The sequence below is a fragment of the Rana temporaria genome, chromosome 6 (assembly GCF_905171775.1).
Source record: "Rana temporaria chromosome 6, aRanTem1.1, whole genome shotgun sequence".
NCBI lineage: Eukaryota > Metazoa > Chordata > Amphibia > Anura > Ranidae > Rana > Rana temporaria.
In genome coordinates this window covers 37,558,855-37,585,362 of record NC_053494.1, presented here as the reverse complement: position 1 = coordinate 37,585,362, position 26,508 = coordinate 37,558,855, and the positions used below count along the sequence as shown (strand labels likewise).

General features: G+C 44.5%; 1 protein-coding gene across 6 annotated transcripts in view; it reads right to left on the bottom strand.

Annotated features, from left to right (window-relative positions):
• Nucleotides 1-26,508, bottom strand: part of TTYH3 (tweety family member 3) — a 204,516-nt gene that overhangs the window by 53,066 nt on the left and 124,942 nt on the right. For all 6 annotated transcript variants that reach the window (XM_040356673.1, XM_040356670.1, XM_040356671.1 and 3 more), the window contains exons 6-7: nucleotides 22,208-22,280; nucleotides 19,336-19,411 (exon numbers count right to left, since the gene is read on the bottom strand). In XM_040356673.1, the coding sequence (XP_040212607.1) occupies nucleotides 19,336-19,411; nucleotides 22,208-22,280 (149 nt within the window). The remainder of the gene's footprint in view (nucleotides 1-19,335; nucleotides 19,412-22,207; nucleotides 22,281-26,508) is intronic.

The window sequence follows — 26,508 nt, the reverse complement described above, 5'->3', positions numbered from 1 at the left end:
TTCATCAAAAAGTGCAAGTGCTGTGAATCCAATAATTTTCCACCATCCGATGTGCGCAAATGGTTTTCCCCAGCCCCTAACCTCATATAGATCAAAAATAAGCCTCTATAGTACTGGTTCCACAGCAACCGATATCCAGGACATCCAAGATGGAAAAACACTCACAGAGGAATAAAGTTCCCAACTTATTCATAGATCACATGTAAAATAAGGAGGGGTCCATGGTGTTGTATTTCCAAATAAGATTTAATAATAAAAAAACATAGTAACTCACAGTTCCAAATAGTATAAAACAGCGTGGCAAACAAAGGGACTTCCGGTCTCGGCCACGACCGGAAGTGATGACACCCGGCGATGCGTCACTGTTCACGTGACTTTATCAAGGGGTATGTAGAGTGTTTTTCTATCTTGGATGTCCTGGATATCGATCGGTTGCTGTGGAATCAGTACTCTATCTATAGAGAGGCTTATTTTTGATCTATATGAGGTGAGAGGCTGGGGCAAACCATTTGCGCACATCGGATGGTGGAAAATTTTTGGAGTCACAGCACTTGCACTTTTTGATGAACTTTTTTTCACACGATTGGATATGCTCATATATTGTATACTCTGGCTTAATTTGCACCTTTGAATTGGGACTTTTCCTTCTGCACAAAATTCTTCTAAATATTGATGTCACATATCTGTGAAGTTTGCACATATTTGTACTGTATGCACTTTATATTTATACCAGTTATATTTCTTGTGATGTTTGTTATCTTATGATGATCATTTTCACTTAGTATGCACCACATTATATATATTGGTTTATATATTTGTTCATGTACGTTTAGTGTGAGAACACCTTTTATGTTGGCAGCTACTTATTAGTCTTTGTTTACACTTGGTTTGCGCATTAGTACCCCCCATATCCATTCTCGCTGATTGTCCCATGAGGCTGCAGGACCCCTGACCCTCTGTCTGGGGTCCTGCAGCCCTGGCCCTGTCCTGATCACATGCACTCTCTAGCAATACACACACCAAACTGAGCATGTGCAGGGTGCCCCAAAGGCTCTGTTCTACCATAAGATGGTTTGGGGACTGTGGAAGGAGGAGGACCAGAGAAGATGAGATCAAACAGCCTTTTTACATAATGCAGAAGATTAACCCCTTAAGTTCCACAGTGAGTGTAACAAACATGCTTTAGGCCGGAATCACACTAGTGCAGTGCGAATTTCAGCTCTCTTATCTCTGCAGAGAGATAAGAGAAGTGTTCAGCAGATTAGCAACGTTTTAGATGCGAATTTGGAGACCTGGGAGAAGTTGCGGGTGAGAGGAGAGTGGGGGAGAAGTGTATTAAGCTAAATGAGAGAAATTCCTGATGAGAAATGAACACATCTGCGAATCAGCTGCGTACCCATAGAAGATAATGGGCTTGAATTCGCACCTGACAAGACGCACACGGTTTGGCGGCAATGCGCAGTGCGAATGCATCGCACATATGTGAACCAGCCTCATTGAAAACAATGTATTTTAAAATGTTCTGCGAATTGGATACGGTTTAAGCCGCACTCAATTCGCATAGGTGTGAACCTGGCCTTACTGCATATACAGGTTGATTTTACTGTTGTGGGTTTAGTAACATTTAATTTGCTGTCTGTGTGCCTTTTGTGGACACCCCCCCCCCCCCCCCAATTTACTATTCCAGTCACCAGAAATGAAGGAAAAATGTCCCCACAGAACAGAGAGAAAAAAATAAGAAAAAAAATGGACAGAGGTTTTGACCTTTCCCTACTCTATTTAAAGCGTTACAACTTTAAATGCTCATTTAAAAGTAAAAAATGGTGTCGTGCACCCTCCAACTGTTTGTTTAGCGTCTGGAAAAGAACACAACATCAATAATTAAAAAGCCTGATTTGCAAAGCAGACAAGAAAAGTGCCGATTGTCAGAAACGCTGAATAAATTGCGAGCGGCGAAGTCGTGCGAGATCCTGGGATAGACCAGATTTGATGCTTTCTGTTGCGAATTACAGCCGAGACGAGAGCCGGTAAACATCACCTGCCCCCGTCTAATTAAAGTCTAGCTTCACTCCGGCATGTTAATGAGCTAAACTTGTCAGACGGATCAGAATTTCATTTTACACCTCATACTGGGACCAGGGATGGAAATCTTCTGAAAGCCAGAGATGGAAATTCTTTCAGAACTGACCTAAATACCAAAGAAATAGCTGTCTTCTTTCATAATCACGGGAGGTGTCAGAAAAGTATTTGCAGAATGCAGAATTTAGCAAAATAAATAAATATTTTCATGTGTTGGGGTAAGGGCGTTAACAACCCTTTTAGCCAAGGGCTCTGCTACTTGATGCGGTTATGCACACTCAGGAGCTGGGAGAACGGCTGTTTGATGTTTAGCAGTGCTGCAAAGTGGCCATCGTGTGCTAAACTTCGTATCTCCCAGAGTCTGAAAACAATAGACTCTGTGGTCTCCAATGATGTAAATATCCAACAATGTTCCTGGTACCCCAAATGACCATATGCTCTTTGCACACAATGAAGCTGAAGAGGCAATTAAAGCTGAATTCCAAATAAATACAAAATTCAGGTTTAACCACTTCAGCCATGGAGGATTTGGCTGCCCTATGACCGGGCCATTTTTTGCAATTCGGCACTGCGTCGCTTCAACCGACAATTGCACGTGGCACCCAAACAAAATTGACATCCTTTTTTTCCCCTCACAAATATAGCTTTATTTTGGTGGTATTTGATCACCTTTGTGGTTTTTATTTTTTTGCGCTATAAACAAAAAAAAAAGAGCTACAATTCTGAAAAAAAAAAGTTTTTTTTTCCTATAATAAATACCCCCCCCCCCCCCCAAAAAAATATATATATATATATATATATATATATATATATATATATATATATATATATATACAGCCCTCAAAATTTCCACTCGCCTACTAGCATTTGGCGAGTGGATTTAAGCTGGGGGCGAGTGATGACAGGGCTGCATGACCAATGTCCCTTCAATCTGTGCCTACACTTAGAGTCCCGATGAGATTGGCGGCCGAAGAGGAAAGGTGCATGCTTGGAAAAAGTAGTCTGGTGAGCCGCGCACAGGCAGAGCAGTACACAGGTGCTCTCCTTACAATTCTCATTAAGCCATGGGACCCAACAGTATGACCTCTCTGAGCCTGCCCCCCTCCCCCGTGCCCCGACCAATGTAGCTGGAGAGCAGAAAGTAATGAGTGAGGTGGAGGATTGCCAAAATTACCACTCCGGTGCAGCGATCACTGAAAGTTGCCCTGACATGAGAGCGGCAGCCTTCTAGTTTGTGCAGTTTTCTTCTCCTTGTGCTCTATGTAAGTGTCCAACAGTTTAGCCCGAGACTGGTCTCAATGTGCACTGTGCTATGGTGTCAACGGCTGTGCAGTTGTGTGGATCTCAGCGCTGGATTGTACTCCCTCCCGCTGTGCTGCAGCTCCTCTCCTCTCTGCCAGCCTGAATAAAAGGGGGAAGTGGGGACATGCAAGCGTGGAGCCGCACACACAGGCTCCTGATGATGAGATGAATAGGAGAGAGAGAGAGAGAGGATGGATGGGAGTTGCAGAGGAGACAGCAAGAGAATGGGGAAGAGACCCAGTTCTAGTGCCCTGTCCCTCTGGTCTGCCCCCAGTGCCCTGTCCCTCTGATCTGCCCCCAGTGCCCTGTCCCTCTGGTCTGCCCCCAGTGCCCTGTCCCATTTTGTTAAAGTTATTGTTGGTAATATTTAATTTTGTAACTTGATTCTGCATAAAACATTGTCATTCCATGAGATAATCTACGAGGGCGTGTTTACGGGTGCAATTAGACGCAGGGCAGTGTATGAATTAGGTGGGGCAACTGGTGGCGAGTAACTCTTGAGGCCTGGCTAGTAGCTCAGTGTTGCGGTACCTCTCTTCCCGAGCTCCAAAGTACACGAACCGCCGCTAACCGCCGAAGTGCAATAGGTTCCAACCGGCAACCCTCTCCATACACCGTCCTTAGTGGCCAGTAACCCAATCCCCTCCAGTAACGAGACCAAGCTCCATTATGAGGGTAAAACACAAACTGTTTACTGTGGGCTACCCGCCCGTATTTATGCAGGTCTCCCGCCTGGTGGACACTCCCCTAGGGGACCAGATGGGAGACTGAAATAACAGAACGACATGGGGACATTTCAAACATACATCCCCACCATTTCCCAGCATGCATCACAGTTTCTAACTTTATAACTGCCGAACATTTTATATTCATATAACGTATCCCCAGATAGCCTGGAACTGAGGGCATATTATTGGGGAATAGCAAGCAGACGAACACAATATGTCCAGTATACGGATGGGTCCGTCACACTCAGGACTTGAAATTTTGAGCCCTGTATATATATATATATATATACCGTATATAAAAAATGGCTTTCTCAGTTTAGGCCAATATGTATTCATCTACATATTTTTTGTAAAAAGAAAAGAAAAAAACAATAAGCGTATATTGATTGGTTTGCGCAAACGTTATAGCATCTACAAAATAGGGGATACATTTATGGCATTTTTACTTACCTGACCGTTCAAAATTCCCGGGCAAGTCCATGTGATGTTCATGGGTTCTCAGCCTGGCCGTTGATTGGCTAGGCTGGGCGGATTGATAGCAGCGCAGCCATTGGCTGGTGCTGCTGTCAATCACAGCGGATGACGCGGCGCGCTGGGGGGTGGGGCCGAGTGATACAGTCGGCGGCTATGGCCGCCGCTGTATCACGGGAACGCGCTCGCAAAAGCTTTCCACCATGCAAGCTCGCTCGCATGAAGGTAGAAAGCTTTTGCGAGGAGGAGCTGAGACAGCCGCCGAGGGACCCCAGAAGACACGGGTTCGGGGACACTCTGTGCAAAACGAACCGCACAGTGGAGGTAAGTATAACATGTTTGTTATTTAAAAAAAATAAAAATGTTGCCTTTAGTGTTCCTTTAAGTGTGTCCTAAGGTGTGATTATAACTGTGGGGGCTGGGCTACTAGTGACACCACAGTGATTACTGCTCCCAATCACAGGGAGCAGTAGATCACTGTCCTCTCACTAATCAGAACAGGGCAATGCATTGTTTACAATGGCATCTCCCCTTTCTGCCGATCCGTGAGACGATCACGGGTCACCGGCAGACAGAGTCTGCGTGCACGGTCACGAAGCTTGCGGCATGGGGTTTGCGCAGCTGCGCCATTCTGCTGATGTATATCTACAGGCGGCGGCTGGCAAATATTAAATGAATACAAGCTGTCCAAACCAGCCTGGCCCTATGTGAAAAAGTAATTGCCCCCTAAACCTAATAATTGACTGTGCCACACTTGCTGGTGTGTTTCGGATCATTGTCCTGCTGCTTAACCCAAGTGCGCATTGGCTTGTGGTCACAAACTTTTTGCCCAGACATTCTCCTGGATTTTCTGGTAGAGCTCAGAATTCATGGCTTAATCAATTATGACAAGTCAACCAGGTCCTGAAGCTGCAAAGCAACCCCAGACCATCGCACTTCCACCACAATGTTTGACCGGTGGCATGATGTTCTTTTTATGAAGTACTGTGTTAGATTTACGTCTGATGTAATGGAACGCACACCATCCACAAAGTTCAACTTTTGTCTCTTCAGTCCAAAGAATATTTGCCCCAAATTCTTGGGCTAATCAAGATATTTTTGGCATTTACAAGACAAGCCTTTTTTTGTCAGCAGTGGCCTTGGCCTTGTAACTCTCCAATGGAGGCCATTTTTTGCCCAGTCTTTTTCTTAATGTTGAATCATGGACACTGATCTTAACTGAGGCAGGTGAGGCCTGCAGTTCTTTAGATGTTTCTCTGGGTTCTTTTATGACCTCCTTGATGAGTCGTCGTTGTGCTCATGGAGTAATTTTGGTAGACTAGCCACTCCTGGGAAGGTTCACTACTGTTCCAAGTGGCTCTCACTGTGGTTAGTTGGAGTCCGAAAGCCTTAGAAATGGCTTTGTAACCCTTTCCAGACTTCTACATGTCAATTACTTACTTAGTCCCTCATCTGTTCTTAAATTTCTTTAGATCGTGACATGATGTGTTGCTTTCTGAGATCTTTTAGTGTGCTTTACTTAGTCAGATAGCATCTATTTAAGTGACTTCTCGATTCAACAGGTTTGGCAGTAATCAGGCGTGGATGTGGCAAGTAAAATGTAAATTTAAAAAATGTGGTTAATCTCAGTTTATTCATGATTTAGCAGGAGGGGGGGCATGGCTTATATAACGTTCTTCCCTTAATAAATGAAATCTCAATTAAAAACTACATTTTGTATTTACTTTGGTTATCTCTGTATAATATTGTGTTTGATGATTTAAACATGATGAATAAATTAAATTAAAATAACTTTTTCACAGTACTGTATATCTGATCTGGTTTATGGCTCTGCTGGAGGATACATGAGACACTTGGGAATGTGAGAAAGGCATACCGAGCAGCTTTGCCTGCTTTACAATATACAAAGGCTTCAGTGAATGGGCAGCAGAGGGGCGGTCCCTCTGCTGCCTATTCATGGAGGCCTTTGTATATTGTGAATGAGTTTACATAATCACTACCTTACCTTTTTGGTGCCCCATTCCTGAAGCAGCAGCAGCAAGCGAAACGTGTTGAAAGGTTCCATCCATAACAGATACCCTAATATGTACACAGCATAAATCTGTACCAAGTACATTCAGTAGTTTGATGTTATAGGTCAGGGGTCTCAAACTGGCAGCCCTCCATCTGTTGCAGAACTACAAGTCCCATGAGGCATTGCAAGGCTGACAGTTACAAGCATGACTCCCATAGGCAGAGACATGATGGGACTTGTAGTTCGGCAACAGCTGGAGGGCCGCCAGTTTGAGACCCCTGTTATAGGTGGTTAGGAAGTATCAAGCCCCCTGTGGCGTTTGTCTTCTTAGCCATGGATGGGCAAATAGGGGGTGCCTTTTGGTGGGGTTATGCATTTTGTTTGATTATATATATATATATATATATATATATATATATATATATATATATATAATCTCATTTTAATTTTCAGTTTATCTGAACTAATTAAAATTAAGCAATTTTATATGCGTTTGTGTGTAAACAGTTTGAGAGCTACATACCAGTAAACTCCCACATTTCTATACTTAATCCATGAAGATAGAATAGAAACGTGTCGTTCAGATTTCGCAGTAAGCATAAGTATTCTATTTATTATAGATTAGCGATAGTGTACCTTTAAGCCTTTTAAAGTACTTCCACAGCCATCCTGTTAAAGATTCCTTTCCCAATGTCTGAATGAAAACACCTTTAAATATTTCATGTCTCTCCGGGGACCGCTGCTGCATGGACGCCTGTGTATGGAAGGTAGAGCAAAGCACGCACACAGCTCCTGAAAGCAGCCAATGGAAGCTGACAGATGTTCTCTATAATTCATTACGCTACTCTAAGGCTGCTCCCACCAGCTGTTCATCTTCTCAGAAGAATCTTTCCTGTACGACTCGTCTCCTGCTCAACTGAGCCATTAAACTGTAATTAGCCGTGCCGCCCGACCAGTGCTTACCATTTACCGGATCATGTGCTCGGTGTGGTCAAGTGCTTCTCTGGCAGTAAAATAGACGATGCGTTCTACCTTAGGTCATCATTATGTGAAGACGTCTATTCGAAGACTTGCTTTGCCAATTGCATTAAAACATTATGGGAAAATGGAATGTCCAGTGCAATGTGTACATTTTGAAAGCGTTTTTGAAAGCTTTATAACAGCGGTACCTAAGGGAATACCGACAATTCGGAAATTTACAGCAAGACACTCTCAAGGGTTATGCTGTCAAGATGCTTTTGTTATTGAATGAAAAAAAAAAAAAGTAGCCGCAGTACACGCCATAGAAAAGTAAACGACCTCAAGGGTAGATGGGCCGTCTTGGGATGTGGACTGAGATTTACTATGCAGCTACTTCTGTTTTGGCATGAAGAAAGCATCATTTAGGAAAAATATGCCCAGTATAAGTGTACCTCACTCTGCCCGTATCCAGATGGCTGAAGCAAATTGTAACTGCATTGCAGCTGTTTCTATTGAGACTAACTACATCTTGGATGTCTGAGAACTGGATCTGTGTGTGTCTAGGTAAATACACATTATAGGAATATCATAAACCCATTACGGTTACTTTTGCAAATATATTAAACAGTGCAGTTATCCTTTTAGATGAGAAGAGCAAAGACCAATCAATATATTTTATTACATTTATGTTAAAGCAGAGTTCCCGTCCTTTTTGTGTATATTAAAAGTCAGCAGCTACAAAAACTGTAGCTGCTGACTTTTAATAAACACATACCCATCTGTCCCACGATCCAGTGAGGCAGCCAGCCAAACCCTTCGTTCTCTCACTCACCTCTCGTCGTCATCACAAGTGTGGGCACCCAGCTGTGACAGCTTGCGGCTTCACAGCCGGGTGCACACTGCTAAAGCGTGTCGGGCCACGTCTTCTCAATGGCCGGGCAATCTTCTGGGACCTGTGACATGTCGCAGAAGATTTCAGGGAGAGAGGGGAGGGAAGAACTTTTGCTCAAGTCGCCTAGGTGGCCCAAATGGAAATGGGAGCTGGGTACCTATCAGAAACAAGGTACCCACCCCCCCCCCCCCACCCACAAAAAATGACATGCCAAATATGGCATGTCAGGAAGTTATGAGTCCTTAAAGCGGAACTTCCACTTTTGGGTGGAACTCCGCTTTAAAGCCAAAGTCTTCGCAAACTGGTAAATTATATCCACATAAAAACATTATGGGGTAGATTCACATAGACTTACGACGGGCGTATCAGTAGATACGCCGTCGTAAGTCCGAATTCCCGCCGTCACAACTTTAAGAGTATGCTCAAACTGAGATACGCTTAAATGTTGCTAAGATACGACCGGCGTAAGTCTCCTACGCCGTCGTATCTTAACTGCATATTTACGCTGGCCGCTAGGGGCGTGTACGCTGATTTACGCCTAGAATATGTAAATCAGCTAGATACGCCGATTCACAAACGTACGCCCGGCCGTCGCAGTAAAGATACGCCGTTTACGTAAGGGGTTTTCAGGCGTAAAGTTATTCCACCAAATACATGGCGCAGCCAATGTTAAGTATGGCCGTCGTTCCCGCGTCGAAATTTTAAAATTTTAAAATGGGGCTGGCCGTAATTTACGTTCACGTCGAAAGCATGAAGATTTGCTGACGTAATTTGAAGCATGCGCACTGGGATAGGTCCACGGACGGCGCATGCGCCGTTCATTAAAAACGTCAAATACGTCGGGTCACTAGTATTTTACATAGAACACGCCCCCAACCAGCCTATTTTGAATTAGGCGTGCTTACGCCGGTCCAGTTACACTGCGCCGCCGTAAGTTTCAGCGCAAGTTCTATGTGAATACAGGACTTGCTGCTCAAACTTACGGCGGCGTAGTGTATCTGAGATACGCTACGCCCGCCTAATTCTACCTGAATCTAGCCCTATGAGTACTGTTGCACCTGCCAACAGATTTGTTTTTCTCTCCATCTTGTCCTGAGATTTAAACAGGCATACCAGAAAGTAAAGGCAAACTAGAAATATTTTTTTTAACTGCTGCTGTTAAAGTGGTTGTTAAGCCACTCTGTCATCTTCATACAACCCTCTGTATTTCTCAATGACAGGTGCCCCTGTGTATGTGCTTTATTAAAAAAAGAAAAAAATGCTGTCTACACCTTATTTCCGAGCACCATTCGTGGTGCTCACGTGATAGGCCGCCCCTCTCCCGATCTGACATATATCCCCAGTTGACATCAGTCGGGAGGAGAGGTAAAGAAAGGCGGTCGGTCACATGAGCGCCGCTATGAAATAAGGTATGGACAGCATTTTTTTTTATAAGGCGCATACACAGGGGCACCTGTAATTAGGAAACACAGAGGATTGTATAAAGATGTAAGTTATTTCAGCAGAAGAAGGGAGGGGGGGCCCTGAAACAGAGCTTACAGGCAGGGAGGGAGGGGGGAGAGGAGGACAGAGAAGAGCTGCAGATGACGGAGGCACGTAAACTGAACACAGTGTCAGGGCTCAGCAGCAATGATAAACTGTGGTCAGTTTACAGAGGGGAGGGCAGGACCAGGCAGGAACATCATATGGGAAAAATAAGCCAGTCTGCCCACATCCACAAAAACTTAAAAGTGGAATAACCTGGAACATAGGTTGCTACTCTTGTAGGTCAATTCTACCGTTCGTGCATTGCGTTATCAATATTTTGAAGTCATTCATGTTTGGACCCAGTCAGCGCCCTCCAGGGTCTCACCCAGGTTGTAGTAGTTTATTTTTTTTAGGGGTTCAGCTTTAAGCCAAATACAAACATACAGACAAATGGCAAATAAAATCACTTTAGGTTATTTTATTTTTTTGCCTATACTGTATAGTTTTCCTTTATAACCTTTTATGCAAGAAAAAGTATTTCCAGTGCACAATGGTTTAGCTTGCTTTCGAGGCTGGATGTGTCTGACTGAAACATCAAACGAAGCTCTCCAACAAAGGATGAGTCACTTCTCTGGCAACTCATTGAGTTTGTACACAAGAGGCTTAAGCCTCGTACATAGAACAAGAATATCGGACGAACGATAATCCATTTTTTGTTTTTTTGCATGCTAGACTCATATTGAAAAAGGAAGAGATTACGAAAGTTACGAAAATTCTCATATGACAGAATACAACGTTGGAAGTGACGTAATGTGTTATATTGTAATCTAATGTATTCTTTTGTTTCCGCGCATACGTGGCCTTGGTCTTCCAATCTTTTTCAGATGAATACTGTACGGATTAAAAACGAAAATTGTTCGTTCTGGTATCGTACGAGAACATTTTTTATGTTTGTCCCTACGGATAGTTTTGCATGAACTGTCCTGCTCAGCTCTCGAAAGCTGTATACCATCGATCAGATTATCATACAATTACTTCGAAAACCATATATTTTGTCTAATTTTCTGTTTGTGTGTACTAGGCATTAGGGACTAGGACTAGAGCAGCATTTGCTAGATCAGTGGACTAACGTGCATTTTAACGTGCTACATTTTTATAATCTTTTTATTCCCTAAGCACAGCAGATAAAGAAAGCATGTACAAAATGGCTGTAGGTTTCCTCGAAGGCCCAACTCTGGGCACAATAACCTTACCAGAGTGAAGCAGTTGAACATTTCTTTGCCTCAAAAGCAAGCTCCCATCATGCAGACGTTTTCCGACATCTGGCAAATCTGCTTGTTTACATGCCAGAGGACAGGGACAGGGTTTTCTCCTCCCCCAGCAGACCATGGCCCTGGACCTGTATAGCATCCTGTGGCTAACTCAACCCAACGCAACATGTATACAAAATAAAATAATTAGTGCAGCGCAATATGAATACGAGAAAGTCCATCCATAAATGTAAAAGAACTACAAGTCCTAGAACGAAAGAGGAGACCCCTTGTGACAGAATGAAAAATCCAATCCAATGGTGATTCTAGGTGACAAACCCTCCAGCGCAAAGCCAATGCTCTTACCAGAAAAGGTAGATGCCTGATAAGACAGAAGGTCAAACATGTTTGTATCCACAGTGGGATGACTGTATTCTCCAGCACGGCAGTGGAACCGGAAACATCCAGGGGAAGTGTAAAAAGACAAGGGGACATGTTCTAAGTGCTCTCCGTGGTTTATTTAAAAAAAAAATCCATAAAAAGGCATAAGGTAATGGCACCAATAATGCACTTCATGTGAAACCGATAAGCCATTGTACAATTAAAAACATAGGATCCAAAGATCCAGAGACGGCAGTATGTGCCAAGGTGAGTGCCCGTGTAGGATTCAGTGCCCGAAGTGACATAGGTCAGCCCAGTGTCTTCATTCTGGTTACGGTTCCCCAAGGCTCAGCTAAGGAGTCAACCAATCCAAAAGTTCCAAAAGGAAGGCTCAATGGCAGCCATGAATCTTGATGTAATGCCACGTACACACGGTCGGGATTTCCGGCAACAAATGTTTGATGTGAGCTTTTGGTTGGATATTCCGACCGTGTGTAGGTTCCATTGGACATTTGCTGTCGAAGTTTTCATCAAGAAAAATTTGAGAGCTGGTTCTCAAATTTTTCCAACAGCAAAAGTTCTTGATGGAAATTCCAATCGTCTGTATGCAATTCCAACGCACAAAAATCCTACACATGCTCGGAATCATTGAACTTAATTTTTCTTCTTGGCTCGTCGTAGTGTTGTACGTCACCGCGTTCTTGACGTTCGGAATTTCCAACAACATTTGTGTGACCGTGTGTATGCAACACAAGTTTGAGTAAAAATTCAGTCGGAAAAAAATCCACGGTTTTGAACAACCATAAGAATCCCTCAATCAAAGGACAAAATCCTCTATATAAAGGGGTTAGCTTCTCTCAGTAGATAGAAGAGGTCCATCACCTAAATAAAGAAACTAGCAAAAAACAAATAGGTAGATTCAGAAAGAGTTAGGCCGGCTTATCAGTAGATAAGCCGACCTAACTCAGAATCTACGCCGGCCTATGTTTAAGCGTATGCTCAAACAGAGATACGCTTAAACATATCTAAGATACGACAGCTTGCGCCGTCCTATCTTAGATTGCAATATTTCGGATGGCCGCTAGGTGGCGCTTCCATTGCGGTCGGCGTAGAATAAGTAAATGAGTTGATACGCCGATTCACGAATGTACGCCCGGCCGCCGCAGTAGTTTTACGCCGTTTCCGTAAGGCATTAGCAGGCCAAAAGTTATTCCATCTATTAGGTGGAATAACAATGTTAAAGTATGGCCGCCGTTCCCGCCGCGAGATTCAAATTTGTTACGTTGTTTGCGTAAGTCGTCCGCAAATCGGGATTTACGTCGTTTACGTCCACGTCAAAATAAATAGGCCGGTGCGGCGTACTTAACCGCAATGCACCCTGGGAAATGTAGGCGCCCGGCGCATGGGCATCAAAGAAAAAAAACGTAAAAACCGTGAGGTCAAGCCTCATTACCATCAAACACGCACCCCTCCAAGACATTTGAATTCAGCACCCTTACGCCCGCCCGCTTTAGGTTACACCGCCGTATATTAGCAGGCAAGTACATTGAGAATCATGTACTTGCCTAGCTAACTTACGGCGGCGTAGCCTAAACAGGCTAAGCTACGCCGCCGCAAGTTTAGGCACTTCTCTCTGAATCTACCTAAAAGGCTAGATGGGAGTGCCAAGACTAATAAGAGGGTGTCCCTGCAGCATTTTGTGTACGCAATCACATGACGGTAGCTACGTATAACCCGGGGTTAAAGATTCTACGTTGTAATGTTTTACTGTTTTATTATATCTGGAGTTGGGGTTTAAGTGTCTTTCAGATGGGTCATAAAAAGCGTGGAATGCAAATTCTATTTTGAAAGCAGAGATTCGCTTTCAACAACAATTAAGGCAAAGAGTGAAAAGCAAGCGCTATTTCGGGTTTATGCGAGTATAAAAATAATCATTGTAAAACATAACAGGGTTAAGGAGCAGCATTAACAGTAGGTTGAAGAGTGTGATCCTCTTATCCCTCTAATGGAAGCTTCTCTATAACCCAGCTGAACCCAAGCATCAGGTGGTAATCTGTTGGCAGGGCGGCAGCTGTAGAAGGCCAGCGGTCAGCCAGTAAAATGTGTGAAGGGTTGAGAGGGGAGGAAACAAAGCCAGTAATATTTATCACTCATTTCTAGGTCATATAAAAGGTGCCGTCTACACAACAGCCACTCTCCCATTCAACAAGCTACCTTCACTTCCAGCTTCTTCAGCCTTGATCACACTATAGATTGCAGAAGAACCTTCGACTGTCCTAGACATCTCATTGTGTGTTGCTGTTCTATCTACAAAGACTTGTTTATAAATTAAAGCCATGTATGTGCTGCCTAATGAAAATGGGAAAAATATGGATGTCTTCTTACAGGGTTAGATCACCTAATGTTTCCCCCCCCCCCCCAAAAAATAATGCCTATTTATTACAGTGCTGCTTTTCGTAAAATAATGCTTACTTTTCAAGCTGCCTTTTCCATTGCCCATTACAAAATGCAAAACTGCATGCTATTATTCTGAGGACTGTGGCCTCGTACACACGGGCAAGAATCTCGTCAGGAAAAAAACGTTGTTTTTCCAGACGAGATTCTTGGCAAGAATCTCTTGCCGCCCGAGTGTACACACAAACCTTTCAAAAGAACCGTGGTTCTCTTGAAAGGCAAGAACATGGTGACATCATCGCGTACGACGAGCATGCGCTCGTCACATTCTATGCCGTTGCCGCCATCTTGCTGCACCCTACCTATGCCTGGGAAGCTACCGCGCATGCGTCAAAGTCATTTCGTTCACGCGCGGGTTTCCATGGCGACCAGGTAAGTATACACACTCTCACGACGAGAAAATGGAGAACATGTTCTTTATTTTTCTCGTTTAGATTCTGAGCAGTTTTCTTGTCGAGAATCCTGAAAGCCTCGTACACACGCTCGGTATACTCGGCAAGAAAGCTCTGCCAGCAATTTTCTTGCTGGTTCTTGCCGAGTAAGCCGAGCGTATGTACGAGGCTTAACCCTTCACAGAACAAACATATACAAAGATTAGGTTGCTTTATAATCATACTGGGTACTGGGAGCAGAAGGACCCAAAATCTAACATTTAGATATCGAGAAGCTTGGCTATTAGAGAAGATAATATGATGAATTCATAGAATGAATGTATGGTATGCATACTCTACATCCAGGCTACCATTAGTCAGCAAATGCTACTTTCCTGGCTCTCATCATAACACTCTGGCTTCCATCTTTTCACTTACTAAAGCCCCATACACACTATGAGAACATCGGGAGAAAAATTCCGTACGAGGCACGATCGTTCGATATTCTGATACACAACAGTGCACAACTTTTGACATCCGATTCCGACTTTGCAAATGAAAAATACTGAAGGGACAAATGCCCAAAAAAATGAACAGACAAAACGATTTTCGTTTAATGTGCATCGTTTTTCGTACATAAAATATTAGATACGAAAAGACATGATCAGAAAAATAATAAAAATAAGCCTTTGTCGTATTAGAATTTTCCTACATTATTTCCATCCTCGATTCCCACTTGCTGTGAAACACCGAGGAAAACCAGCCAATTGTTCGCCCGATTTTCTCATAGTTGGTACCCCACTTAACTCTGCCACTTGTTATTTGAGGCAGCACTTCTGTACTAATCACTGCTCCCAGCAGAACAAGCCATACCACACTGACCACTACTCCCAGCACACCAAGCCATACCACACTGACCACTACTCCCAGCACACCAAGCCATACCACACTGACCACTACTCCCAGCACACCAAGCCATACCACACTGACCACTACTCCCAGCACACCAAGCCATACCACACTGACCACTACTCCCAGCACACCAAGCCATACCACACTGACCACTACTCCCAGCACACCAAGCCATACCACACTGACCACTACTCCCAGCACACCAAGCCATACCACACTGACCACTACTCCCAGCACACCAAGCCATACCACACTGATGACTACTCCCAGCACACCAAGCCATACCATACCATGCTGACCACTACTCCCAGCACACCAAGCCATACCACACTGACCACTACTCCCAGCACACCAAGCCATACCACACTGATGACTACTCCCAGCACACCAAGCCATACCACACTGACCACTACTCCCAGCACACCAAGCCATACCACACTGACCACTACTCCCAGCACACCAAGCCATACCACACTGACCACTACTCCCAGCACACCAAGCCATACCACACTGACCACTACTCCCAGCACACCAAGCCATACCACACTGACCACTACTCCCAGCACACCAAGCCATACCACACTGACCACTACTCCCAGCACACCAAGCCATACCACACTGATGACTACTCCCAGCACACCAAGCCATACCATACCATGCTGACCACTACTCCCAGCACACCAAGCCATACCACACTGACCACTACTCCCAGCACACCAAGCCATACCACACTGATGACTACTCCCAGCACACCAAGCCATACCATACCATGCTGACCACTACTCCCAGCACACCAAGCCATACCACACTGACCACTACTCCCAGCACACCAAGCCATACCACACTGACCACTAATCCCAGCACACCAAGCCATACCACACTGATGACTACTCCCAGCACACCAAGCCATACCATACCATGCTGACCACTACTCCCAGCACACCAAGCCATACCACACTGACCACTACTCCCAGCACACCAAGCCATACCACACTGATGACTACTCCCAGCACACCAAGCCATACCATACCATGCTGACCACTACTCCCAGCACACCAAGCCATACCACACTGATGACTACTCCCAGCACACCAAGCCATACCATACCATGCTGACCACTACTCCCAGCACACCAAGCCATAATACGCTGACCAATACTCCCAGCACACCAAGCAATCCCTGCACACCAAGACATATAATAAAGTGGAACCCTATTGCCAAGTCACACCTTGGTACTGGGGTTGGAAAACTACGTTGTGCCCATGTTTACCTCATTTACTTTTTTTTCCCCCTCTACTCTTCCTTCTTACTCATGCCTTTTATTCTTTTCCTTCTTTCTCTCCTTAACACAGCTCGTAGACCCCAGACTGACCCATCTGCTCTGGAACGAAATCCTGCAAATTGCTAGATCACGTGGACTTTTGTTGACCAAACATTACCCCGTGTGACATTTCTTGTTAAATGTATATAGTATATATAAGGATGTACTGACTACTGCATAGATGGGGGGCCTGGATGGTCATTGTGCCTTTATAAAAGATAAAGGCACAACGACCATCCAGGCCCCCCATCTATGCAGTTGTCAGTGCTGGAAGTAGTGGTCAGCGTGGTATGGTTTGGTGTGCTGGGAGTAGTGGTCGGCGTGGTATGGTTTGGTGTGCTGGGAGTAGTGGTCGGCGTGGTATGGTTTGGTGTGCTGGGAGTAGTAAAACTTTAATTTTAAAAAACAATTCAATTATGTTGTTCAAAGATATCATGGAACAAAAAAACATGCTCCATATAATCTTAAGATAAGTATTAATAACTGTGTTGCTCTCTGCTGTACTCCATCGTTTGCTTCTTGTTACTATGCAATTACTGCCGGTCTAACACTCAAAGCACACCTGTCACATCAGCTTAAATCAAGCCTCCAGCTGCACAACAGACCACGTCTTACCAATAACAGGCCTCTGTGCCTTCACCCTCTATGTGCCAATACAGCCCCTGCAAAGACCATAAGGAAAGGTTGACTTCCTCAAAGTCAGGGTTTGCATATGGCTTGGCACCCCTTCCCATGACAGCGCTTAGGTTTTTCAAAACATTCCTGGGTCACTGAGCACTATACTGTGGTAGGACAAGGGTGCTACAAAAGGTAAGACGTGGCCCCAGAGGGTGTTCTACAGCTAAAGGCTTATTCTGATTTTAAAGACAGGTGACTGGCGTGTTAACTCCGGATTTACTAGGACGATTTAAATATTCTTAGACCATTTACTATTTATGATACATACACTATATGAATGTTTGCACAAATGTTAGAGTATATTTTTGCACTTTTTACATTTGAAGGTGGATTTTTTTTTTACTCAAAAGCCCCGTTTCAGGCAAAATAATAATTAACTTCCGCTACCCTTCCACTCCTTCTAACCCATCCTGCAAGGCTTTTTGTTTTTATTACCTGGTGAAGCAAGATACTCACCTCCTAAGTCCACTGTCCATGTCCCTTATCGCCATTTCTGAATACAGGGGACTGCCGATTCAGTGCTGCGCTTGCACCCGAGACTGCCAGTCCCCTCTAATGACATCACTCCTTTTTTGGATCCTGAGAGGACACCACGGCTGGGCAGGAAAAAGGCTTCAAGTGGCGTGGACCCCCCAAAGAAGCAACCCACCGGAAGTAAACAAAGGAAGATGTGGGACCAGAGTGTCACATGACCGCAGCTTCTTTTTTTTTTTTACCAAGCAATCAGTTGAAAGGGGGTTTATATTATTATTCCAGAGAGGGGGTTAATTAGGATACTGTTCTCTTAGGTTGACCAACAATATTTTACCTTTCAAAAATTTGTGTAGTTAGTATAAGGCTACATGTACACTAGAGTACCCTAACTGAGTCTGTAAGAAAATGTAAAAACGCATTGCGCTTTTACAGCGGTTCTTATTTACGCTACGCCGCCGCAACTTAGAGAGGCAAGTGCTGTATTCACAAAGCACTTGCGTCCTAAGTTACGGCGGCATAGCGTAAATGGGCCGGCGTAAGCTCGCGTATTTCAAAGTAGGCAGGTCGTGGGCGTGTTGCATTTAAATTTAGTGTGACCCCATGTAGATGCATGGCCGAACGAACGGCGCATGCTTAGTATCACGTCGTATTTACGCCCAAAGATACGCCGGCTCAATGCCTGTGACGTGAACATAACCTACGCACAGCCCCATTCACGTATGACTTACGCAAACGACGTAAAAAGATACGCTTGTTCCGACGTCCATACCTTGCATGGGCTGTGCCACCTAGAGACCAGCTTTATCTTTACGCCGGCAAATGTCTTACGTAAACGGCGTAACTAATTGCGACGGGCGTACGTACGTTCGTGAATCGGCGTATCTTGCTCATTTACATATTCGACGCGGAAATCAACCGAAGCGCCACCTAGCGGCCAGCGTAAATATGCACCCAAGATACAATGGCGTAGGAGACTTATGCCGCTCGTATCTTGGCAGAATTTATGCGTAACTGATTCTATGAATCAGGCGCATAGATACGACGGCGCCCATTCGGACTTATGACGGCATATCTGGAGATACGACGTCGTAAGTCTTTGAGAATATGGGCCATAGGATTTTATGGAGTTGCGTTTAGGAGCTTTGGCCAAAAAAAAAAAAAGAGCTGCAAGGAGCTGCCTGTGTACATGAAGCCTAAAATTGCTCATGCCAATTGCTCCAATGTTTAAAAGACAACTCCACCCAAAGAGGTTATTTTAATTTTGTGGGGGCAGAACCAAGCTTAGCCAGACACTCACCGTTTATATCGGGGAGTTCAGTGGGGAGATTACCAGGCGTCTTTACACTGTGGCCATAAGGCTTTGGGTAATCAGAGGAAGGAGAGAATTCCTTGACAAAGGGTCCTATGTAAAGTCGCTGACATTCATTAAAACTGCCCCACAGTTAATAAAAAAAAAAAAAATCCTCCGAAGTTATCAGAATTTTAGAGGTATTGTTACATGAATAAATGCCTGAACTTCATTCATATCAACTCAATGAGAGGTTACAATCAGTGGCCACAGGAGGGGAATAAAATCCTTACCAGCACTCAGCACAGATTTTTCTTCGACTATTTTGGTGATAAAGGTGTCCGGATCCATGCAGAAATCGCTGCAGCCCTTAAAGTTGAAGGAACAACAGATTAGGAAAGCCCAGCAGTTGAAATATAGGTCATTGGTATGTGGCAATATGGATTTGTGTTGTGACAAAAATGGTGCAATCTGCCATAGCAAAAATGGAAAATGTACACAAATGTATTGTGATTAATATGCTGCCAAATTACATCAGTATCTGAACCTATATCCCAAAAGGGAAAAAAATTGTTTTCTGTAACGGCTTATAAAGTGTCATGTGGAGTTTGGTTTTAATTTGTTACTGTATTTAAATCTGCTAGTACATCTAACAGACATATGCCCCGCACACATGACCGGTTTTCCCGTCGGCCAAACTCAGAAGAGGGCTTTTGGCCAGGAATCCCAACCGTGTGTATGCTCCATCGGACTTTTGACTACAGGAAAACTGCAGAGGAAAAAAAAAAGAGCAGATCTCTTTTTTCCCCCCCGTCAGAAAAAAATCCTAGCTGGAAAAATCTTTCGTCTGTATGGAATTCCGACGGAAAAAAAAAGGCAACCTCGGAAACAATTCGACACATGCTCGGAAGCATTGAACTTCTTTTTCTCGCCTCGTTGTAGTGTTGTACGTCACCGCGTTCTTAACACTCGAAAGTTCAGAGAACTTTTGTGTGACCGTGTGTATGCAAGGCAGGCTTGAGAGGAATTCCGTCGGGAAAACCATTGCCCCCCCCCCCCCCCCCCCGACAGGAAAACCGCTTGTGTGTATGGGGCATAACACTTGGAAATTCATTTTCCTCTTGATGAAAAACAAGTGGTCTAGGCTCTGAAGCAGTGAAGCAAGCCCTCATCTTGATGTTCCCTCAACCATACTTCACAGTTGGGATGATGTTTTGATGTTGGTTTGATGTGCCCTTTTTCGCCATAGGTATTATTCCCAGTTTGCCAAGGTGCTCTTGGGCAAACATTAGGAGCGCAGGAAAGTTTTTTGGAGAAGAGGTTCCTCCGTGGTGTTTTGCCTTGGACACCCGACCTGGTCAAAGACTTACATATGGTAGACCAATGCCCAGTACACACGATCTGATTATCGGACGAATGATCGTCCGTTTTTTTTGTATGCTAATCTCACGTCGAATCTGATGAGTTTACTAAAGTCACGAAAATTCTCGTACGGCAGAATAAAAAAATCGGAAGTGATGTCATGTGTTGTAAAAAAAAATTCTGTGCATGTCCGATAGAATAAAATCAGATTGAACAGTCCTGATCGGCTCTCAGAAGCTCTGTACGAACGATCCCATTATCGTACAATCGTTTCGAAAGCCGCATTTTTCGTACGATTTTCGGATCGTGTGTACAGGGCTTTATGAACAAGGATGTTGGCCAGTTCCAGTAAAAGTATTTTGCCGTTACTCGTGGGTTCTTCTTTACCGCATTGAGGACATGTTGTGCCATGGGAGTCATCTTGGTTGGGTGCCCACATTTAGGAAGGGTAGTCCCCATACTAAATTGTCTCATTTATAGCCAATTAGTCTAGCTGTCGACTGATGAATGCTTAAACACTTTGAGATTGCTTTGTATCTTTTTCCAGCCTTATCCAGATCGGCTAATCTTGATCATTTGTCTTCAGAGAGCTTCTTTTTGCGAGGCACGACCCACATGAGCGAATGCTTCTTTTGAACAGAAATCTTAAAATGTTTGAGTGTCTTTTCGCGCTAAACCACAACTCCAAACTCATACCATTAGTTAGACTTCAGGTGTTGAAACTACTGACTCCAATTAGCTTTAGTTGAAGTAGTTAGACTATGGGTTCACTTACTTTTTCATCCAGCACTGTGAGTGTTTAAAGCGGGGTTCCAGGCATACATTTTTTATTTTTTTTGCAATCTCAATTACATTATTATGAATATTCATTAAAACATATAAATAAAGCACAATCGGTATATAAACAGTTGAAAAAACATACCCGATATCATCTCAGGGATCTTGTGGCCGTTTCCATCATATCTGTGGGCATTATGAAGCCCAGTTCATGTTTCTTCCTGGATTTTCCGAGAAGTGCATGCTGGGATTTTTAGGCACAGTAATGCCCAGAGACTCCTGGGAAGTGAGTGTCATTTCCCAGGAGGCAATGGGGTTTTAGGACAGGAAGTTCTACCACCTTGGGCTAGGAACTAGGCAGATTACAAAATATGCCAAGTAACAGCCATATAAAAGTGAGTAAAAAAAAAATTTAAGATTTTTTTTTTTTTTTACATTAAAGGCAAACTGTTCATAAAAAGTTTGCTTTTAGGGTGGAACTCCGCTTTAATAAAGACATGAGAAATTAGAATGGTTTGTGTTTTATCAGCTAAAAGTGGTGGTAAAGGCACCTTACAGAAAAACCTTACCAAAACCTTCTGTGATTAACTCATTACCTAGCCAGATCTCAAACCAGCATTTTGCTCTCTCTCCCATCACTGGACATGGAGGCAGCAGTTGAAGTTATTGGCTACCGCTGCTGTCAATCAAACCCAGTCAGGAGGGAGCAGGGGGTGGTGGCCGAGCCTCGTTGTGTGTGTCAATAGACGCACACAGCCCAGCTTGGGATTGAGCCCACACCAGTGTCCCCATTGCAAGCGGCTTGCTATGGGCGCATTCAGAATGGGCGAAGAGCCAAGAAAACAAGTTAATTCAAAGGGTATCACATACTTTTTTTTTCTTGCCACTGTATATACATGCGCCTCAACAAACACATTCAAATAGTACTCGCCCATCTATAACCAATTATTTTATTATTTGTGTGACCCAAAATATTACTGTTGCAATCAACTACCAAGAGGTAAATAGATGGCGCACTGTACTCACCACAGCCACCGCAAGCTCCACACCCATGGATGCCCAGCTTACAATCAGTGCCATGACTCCGAGGAAACATACGCTGCAAAAAGGAAATGATAAAAAAAGAATATAACCAAACTATGTTATTCATTTTAATTATTTTAATTTTGTATTTCTACAGTTTATTGAAATTAGGAGTCAGTGGTGCAAGCCTTTTTTTTGCCACCAGGAGTACCTTACCATCTCAGTAGATGACTCCTTGCCCCCTGTAGACAAGGTCTTTGATATTGCACAGGTGTAAGGACACTATGGCCCAGATTCACAGAGAGCGGGCGCACATTACGCCACTATAGCGCAAACAATGTACGTTATGCCAGCGCAACGCAGCGCAGCGAGGCAAGCATGGAATTCACCAAGCCAGTGCTCCCAACGCTGCACTGGGTTTCGAAGGCGTACGCCCGCGTAGGTTGAAGTGGGCGTGAGCCATGCAAATGAGGCGTGACCCCATGCAAATGATGGGCCGAGCGCCAGACAGATACGTATCACGAACTGCGCATGCACCGAGACGTGGACGCATCCCCCTGCGCATGCTCACAACCACGTCGGAACAACTGCCTAAACTACGTCGGATCACTGTGTACGGCGTGAACGTAACCTACGCCCAGCCAGACACGTCCAGCGTAAAATACACCAGCTTGTGTTTCCTGGTGCAGACCTTTGCATGTCTGCTGCTGGGTTGCACCTCCTTTATGGGGAATAACTTTACGCCGGACGTAAAACTTATGCGCACTGCGTCGGGTGCACGTATGTTCGTGAATCGCCGTATTTCACTCATTTGCATATTTGAATGGCTAATCAATGGGAGCGCCACCATGCGTCCAGCCTAAATGTGCGCCCACCCTACGCCGGTGTAGGCAAGTTACGTCGGCGGGATGAAGCCTGTTTTTAGGCGCATCTTAGTTTGTGGGTCCGGCGCACAGATACGACGGCGCACATTTGCACTTACATCGGCTTATCTTGTTATACGTCGGCGTAAGTGCTTTGTGAATCTGGGCCTATGGGGATGATTTACTAAAACTGGAGAGAACAAAATCAGCCAATCAGCTTCCAGGGATTATTGTCAAAGCTTAATTCAACAACCTGAAGTTGGGCGAAGTTCACACTGGCATTGAGAGTGGGCATTTTTAATGTCCCTCAAATGCTTATGAAAATTATACAATGGATAGCACACAGTGCTGTTCACATTATCAAAACATGAAGCATTAGTGTCTGTTTACTTCAAAATTGAAGCCTCGTGTCGAGTCTGGAGGCGTTTGAAGCCTTTCAATGCCTTCCATTCAAGTCTATAGTAAAACGCTGCAACTGCACCAGCATGTGGTTGTGAAGCATTAGTACATTGTGTCCAGTGTTTTCTGCCAACATTAAATGGTTGTTGAGCATTACGGATGAGCTCCGGCGTGTTCGCACACTCCACATGCGGAGTCCGCCAGGAAGTCGGCATGGCGCTGCGCTAACCACAGGCAGGGAGACATTTCCCGATCTCTGCAGCTGCGCATCAAAACAATGTCTCCCTGCCTGTGATTAGCGCAGCGCCGTGCAGACTTCCTGGGGGGCTCTGCACGTGGAGTGTGCGAACACACCGGAGCTCATCCCTATTAAGGAGTAGGCTGGGAAGCCAGCCACCACGTTCTTAAAGCAGTTGTATACCCCGCTTTGGGATCTCTACCTACAGGCAGGGGCGGACTAACAACTCATGGGGCCCCCGGGCAATAGGAGATCATGGGGCCACACAATATACACATGGACACGAACAACTAGCGCCCAGAGGCGATTCAGTTTGCATGTGCCGCGCTATATAAGTTTTTCATTCATTCATTCACAAACAAACAGCTATAATCTTGGGATTTTTTTTAAAACACAGATTTTAACATACTGTCCTTGGTTTTACTGAGGCTGGCAACCCTGATGGGGCCCCCTAGTGGCATGGTCAGTCTGCCCCTGCCTACAGGTAAGCCTATAATAAGGCTTACCTGTAGGTGAAATAAATGTCTCCTAAAATGTACACCGTTTAAGAGATTCACCCTGCATGCAGCCACTGACATCAGCGGCGCATGCGCTCTAAAGGTCCGGTGTATCGTGCTAGAAATTTAGAGCTTCTTACCGGAACCAAGGGCTCCCATGTGCATGCGCGGTAATGACGTCATCGCGGCTCCAGCCATTCACAGCGGCGGAGCCTGCGAACCGGGAAGAAATGCTTGAGGGAACATGTCAGCTGACTGCTGTGGGGGCTTTGTTCTAAGGCTGCATTCACACATGAGCGCCGGTCGTTCGGTCGTTTTTTCCGGCGTTTTGTCGCGCGTATTCATGCGTTTGCATACAGCGTCGTCCGACGTTTTTGTACTTCGACGTTTTTTATTTTAGCCAATAGGAAAAATTATCATCTTTTCATCACTTGTTGCTATGTTGGTAGATTTTTTTAATCTTCTGCCTGGGTGAAAAGTTCTATTGATTAAAGCGACGAAACGCCCGTAGCAAACGCTCGTTGTCGCGCTCGTCGCTTGAATCGAGCGTTTCTATTACTTTCTATGGGAAATGGAAACGCTCAAATACGCCCAAACCGCCCGATACGCGCGACAAAAAAGGGTCCGGAACTTGTTTGAGCTTCAGCCGTTCGGCGTCAGGCGTATTGGCGTGCAGATGTGAACCATCTCCATAGGGAATAATGTATTTTTTTCCCCTCTAGCGTATTTGAGCGTCGCGCTTCAGGCGACAAAACGCTCAGGTGTGAATGCAGCCTAAGGCAAGTATAGTAGCATGCACATAATGCCATTATCTTGTAGGGGTGTTTTTTTTTTTTTTTCCAGTGGTTTACTACTGCTTTAACAATGGATGACTCATCAGCTGCGATGACCGTGGAATGTCAAAACAAAACAACGTTGCCAGCCCATCTAATCCATACCAGGCCCTTCTGGATCTAGTACAGATTTTAAGAGGAATTACATGCCAAAAAATATATTATAAAAAACACCACGCCGTAGGGGCCTCTTCCCATAACCCTGACCAATGGTTGTGGGGGTCTGCAGGCAAGGGCCCCCCAGATCCCGACTCTCCCCTATGTGAATGAAAAAAAAAAAAAAAGTGTAAAAAAAAAAAAAAAAAAGACAGTTTTTGACAATAGAAGCCTTAGAAGCCGATTGGCTACCACAGACCGCTGCACCAGAGATTTTGCACTCTCCAGTTTTAGTAAATCAACCCCAATGGCTATGACACCAAAGACTGTCAGGTAGATACACAGGTAGATTTTCCTAATATTTAGAAAAAATATGCCCAGTGCATCCAATCATGCCTACAGAGAAACTTGACAAATGTTGCTCAAAAGTCCTCGAAAAACTGTCAGGATCTTCCGTGTTAAACTCCACCAGTTATCCCTTTTCACCTACTTTGCTTGCAATGACAGCTCAATAAAAATCTTCACCCACAGACTTTTACTGACTTGTAAGACGTTTACACCGTGTGCCCGTTCCCTCCAATACATCACGCTGATTGGCACTGCGACTCACGTAGGAGCACAGCAGGGAAAACGATCCCCTTTTGCTAATCTAAAACAGTCCGACTTACCTAAATGATTTTGTATTTGTGATATAGGTGGCATTATAAATCTGTGCTTCGTGAAGTTTATTGTTCTGTTGTGTTTGGGTGACACACGGTCTCCTAAAATTCTGAAAGCGGGTTTCTATGGGCGCATGCACCAAAGAGAAGGAGCACTGACGGGGGACCACAGAAGAGGAGGATCGGGGCGGCTCTGTGCAGACAATGAGCAGAGGAATGACCTCATTGGCCTCCAGCTGCTCTTTCACTGTCCAGTCTTCAGTCTAAGGGTGGAGGGAAGAAACCGCTGTATTCCTTTAAAGTACAATATAAGTGTTTGTTACCCCAGCATTTCATATTCTGGATGTACCTGCTGTAACATGCACTTGTATGAAAGTATCCTGTTCTCTTTGTATTGCTTCCCTTATGTGAAATCCCTGGTGTTCCTGCCAGTCCCCCTGCTTTCCTATTAAAAACTGACCACACTAAGCAGGAGAGCACATCGTGGTCAGTTCTAACTCTCCAATGATCAGACTTGTCCTGACACACCCCCTTTGCATAGCCTCTCATTGGGAAGCTCAGTGCCCTGTTGCTTCTCCTCCCCCTAGCTCCTATGCAGCTAAGAACAGAGGGAGCAGAGGGAATGTGACCACTTCTAAAAGAGGGAAAAAAGGTAATAATAATGTTAGATTTTATATAATCTCTATATCTATATACAAATGTTTTGTCTTTCATTTCAA